At 35.1% G+C, this 3,668-nt stretch overlaps 1 protein-coding gene across 1 annotated transcript; it reads right to left on the bottom strand.

The window, feature by feature from the left end:
- Nucleotides 1–2,177: 2,177 nt before the first annotated feature.
- LOC110099344 lies at nt 2,178–3,071 on the bottom strand. Its single transcript, XM_020826464.2, has 2 exons — nt 2,866–3,071; nt 2,178–2,743 (listed from the first exon to the last, which is right to left on the bottom strand). The coding sequence occupies exons 1-2, from the start codon at nt 2,945–2,947 to the stop codon at nt 2,556–2,558; spliced, it is 270 nt and encodes an 89-aa protein (XP_020682123.1). The 5' UTR covers nt 2,948–3,071; the 3' UTR covers nt 2,178–2,555.
- Between the last annotated feature and the right edge of the window lie 597 nt (nt 3,072–3,668).

Raw genomic sequence — 3,668 nt, forward strand, 5'->3', positions numbered from 1 at the left:
GTGCGCATGTGCATGCGCGCACTCGCGTGCAGTCATTGATTAATTAATTATGATTTTATGATTCCCTTCTAATGTGTTCAACATCACGTGATCTTTTTTTTTTCTGATTTATCTGAAATGCTAATTAAAATAAAAGAAGACCCATAGACATAAATTCATTAGCTTAATTAATACAACCAATAATACTTATAATTATCCAAATCATAGTCATCTCACTAGGCTCATGGGAGAAAATTCCTCCTTTAAGAAGATTCATGTCCACTAACTCTTTTACCTCCACTAGGAGCATAAAAATCACCAACAAGTTAACTAAAGATCATTTGAGCAAACATCACTACACAATCAAAGACTAGACAACAATAAAGAATCAAATAGTGATGTCAAATCCATTAAAAAAGGCAAATTTTGTGTAATAATTAAGCACACATTGTTTTGGGATAAAGTAAGATGCACAAAGAAGACTGGATGCCTTTGACCTAAAGTCATCCACAAATGATGGTCAATAGCTAAAATCATTTCCTCTTGACTACTTGTTAAGATATTGGCAAAGCAAGATTGAACAAAAGAATATGAGGAACAAACAAGAGATGGGGTATAGTCATCAACAAGGCGAATAAATCACATCAATTAACCTTAATAAAAGTAGTCAACCAAGGCATCAAACATGATGTGTTAAGACAATGGAGAAGTTGTTGGCAAAGATGCCGAAAGAGTCATCGGTGAAGCGAAGGGATAGCGGTTGACCACAACGCTCGAAGAAGTTGATGAAGAAGATAAGAAGTCAACTACCAAGATGATGCAGTAACTAAACATTGATCGAGTTCAAAGAAGAGGCTAACCACATAATTTAAACTAAATGTTACTTAAATCGAGCTTAAAATAGTATATTAAATAGATCTTATAAATATTTCTATTTTGAAATGCATTTCTTCATGAGGCACATTTAAATGTTTATTATAAATAGAAAATAAATTTAAAAAAAAAATTTCTACCCATAACATTTAGATTTTAAAGATAAACACTTTATGATTCTAAAAATATATATATATATATATATATCAATACAAATCGGATCAAAATATTTTACATAATTTTCTTTAGAATTTTTGTTCTAAACTTTTTTATTTATATTGAAATAATCATAAATAATCAATCCATTCATTTCAAACTATATTCAAGCTTTTTAAAACTTTTTTGACCGAATTTCTTTATGATATTCCCACAAAAATAACTTTTTCAATTAAGAATTCACTTTTTTTTTTCTTTTTTTGGATAAAACCCTCAGATGGGCCTCCGTGTTAATGTCAAAAATCAAATTAAGAATTCACTAAATCCTCTCAGATGGGCCTACGTGTTAATGTCAAAAATCAAATTAAGAATTCACTAAATCTGATATGAAATTTGATTTCTAACTGATTAGATGCTTAATTATTACTGACATTTTCCACTATATTTAAAAAATAAATTATTTAAAAATCATTTTCTTAAATATTGATTGTAATTGTATTCAATTTGACAAAAAAAAAAATCATTTAAAAAATTATGAAACTTAAAAATTAATATTAATATATTTACTAAATATAATTAAATGACCAGCAAAGGAGTTCTCTGCTAACAAAAATGGAAATTCTAGGGCTATCAAAATCGGGTCACGGATCGAGTTCGAGTCCAACCTAGAACTGGTCTGACACTATTCGGACCCAAACACGAACTGCTTTGGGTCCGAGTCAACCCGAACCCGACCTGCTTCAAATATGTTTTAATAATTTTTTTTTATTTAATTCGATTTATTTGAACTTAAATCGAATTAAGGTAAGATTTACTTCAATCAATTTAAAATAAACCAAACTTAATTTAGTTTGGGGAACATAATTTATAATTTTTTTGGAAATAACATTTACTTATTTCATAACAATCTTTTAAAACCCTCCAATATCAATTAAAGACGGATTAAACCGGATTGGTTTATTTCGGGTTTTCGGATCAACCTGAATTCGACCCAATTTTACAAACAGGTCGAAATCCCTAACACGAACCTGATCGTATTCGGATTCGTGTTGTGTCAAATACTGATCACCACTAGGAAATTCTTTGAACTGTTCTCATCAAAGATTGCTAAATTATTAATGGATTGAGTTTCCAGGAGCGAAAATGAAGTACCATAGCTTTGTCAACCATTTGAATAACTCGCTGACAGGAGATCGACCTTCACCTGTCTTCTTATTTTTTTATTATTTGATCACGAACAGATCATGACATGAAGGGCAAAGGACATGATTGAATCTCCGATCGAGCTCACGAGACGATCCAAATCGCTCAACAGAACAGAAAAAAAAAGACATCCAGAACATATCTGAATTATGTGTTCTCTGCCGATCGTGAACACATGAAATCTTTTTGGTTTTTTTTTAAGGCGATTCCACTAAATTACAAGTCCCTCAACTCCGTGTAGAGAGAGAGAGAGAAGAAGAAGATAAGAGAACGGAAGGAGGGGAAACGATCCATGACGAAATCATTCATCCTCGTCGGCATCGGCCGGATTCCCGAGAAAATGATCAAAATCTGGCGCAGAGATTGTAAGGCACCCAATCCAATACGGCCAAGCGGCGACGCTTCAGATCCCGCCGGCTGCTCAATGGCGGACATCGGGCGATCTCTCTATCAGTTCTCCGCAACATCTCCCACATCACGTGAACATCCTCGTATTCGCAGGTCCGCACCTCCTGCCTCAGCTTCCTCGGCCCTAAAAACCCCATTAAAAAAAAAAATCGCATCAAGATAAACCCGCCCTCCATAATCCACAATCACAGCAATTCCAAAACCCTAATAACGTCTTCGATTCGAGATTTTAATCTTATCACTTACCGTTCTTCTGTAAGCCGATGCGAGCAGCGATGCCGATCCAAACGCGTTTCAAAGGGAAAATCATCCGATCCCAGCACTCCATTGCTCGATTGCTTCGGGATCTTGGCCGATTCTGCTGATTCTAGATCCGGCGGAGGTCCGATGAAGAGGAGAAGAAGGAGAGAAAACTTATTAGCGAGAGGCCGATAGTGGAATCCTTTCTATGGCGTTTTGAGTCGGACTTTCCGTCGTGGGGGGTATATATAGTGTATAGAGGGAGGTCAACGAAAGGAGGTGGACATGGGAACCGGTGAAACCGCCACGTGGAGGTGGGGTTGGTTAGGGTGACGGGGACGCGTGACATAGGCCGATTGGAGAGGCAGACCAACCACGTGTCGATTTAAACGAAGCAGAGTAAAAAAGATAAAAAAAAAAAAAATCGATAATAAGGATGCTTAGTGATATAGATGAGACCTTAGAAAAAAATAATTGCAAAAGATTTAAGGCTTAAGCACTAATGAGATATCATAGCATATGATCTTAATACATTAAGCTTGTATAGTGTCAAGAATTCCCCTATGAGGAGAAACATTGGGAGGGTTTCTTGGTTGCCCTACGCTGTTCTTCGCTTGGTTTTGCTTTTCTTCTATCTTTTTGGTGGATTCTTTAAGAATTTTGTTGTTTGAGTAGAACTATTTTGTAAAAAAAAAAAGAGTAGAGCTATTTTGTTTTTCTTATGTTGTTTCATGAATTTTTTTTTTCATCGTCTAAAATCAGATTTGCATCATTGTCCGGTTTTGGGTTTTTCCCCATCGAGAATGAAA

Source organism: Dendrobium catenatum, unplaced genomic scaffold (assembly GCF_001605985.2).
Source record: "Dendrobium catenatum unplaced genomic scaffold, ASM160598v2 fragScaff_scaffold_312, whole genome shotgun sequence".
NCBI classification, from domain to species: domain Eukaryota; kingdom Viridiplantae; phylum Streptophyta; class Magnoliopsida; order Asparagales; family Orchidaceae; genus Dendrobium; species Dendrobium catenatum.

Bases quoted from the DNA above. Each gene is read 5' to 3' on its own strand.
- LOC110099344 (XM_020826464.2), bottom strand. From the start codon at position 2,947: ATGGAGTGCTGGGATCGGATGATTTTCCCTTTGAAACGCGTTTGGATC. The intron at 2,744-2,865 runs GTAAGTGATAAG...TGGGGTTTTTAG, and splicing joins CATCGGCTTACAGAAGAACG to GGCCGAGGAAGCTGAGGCAG.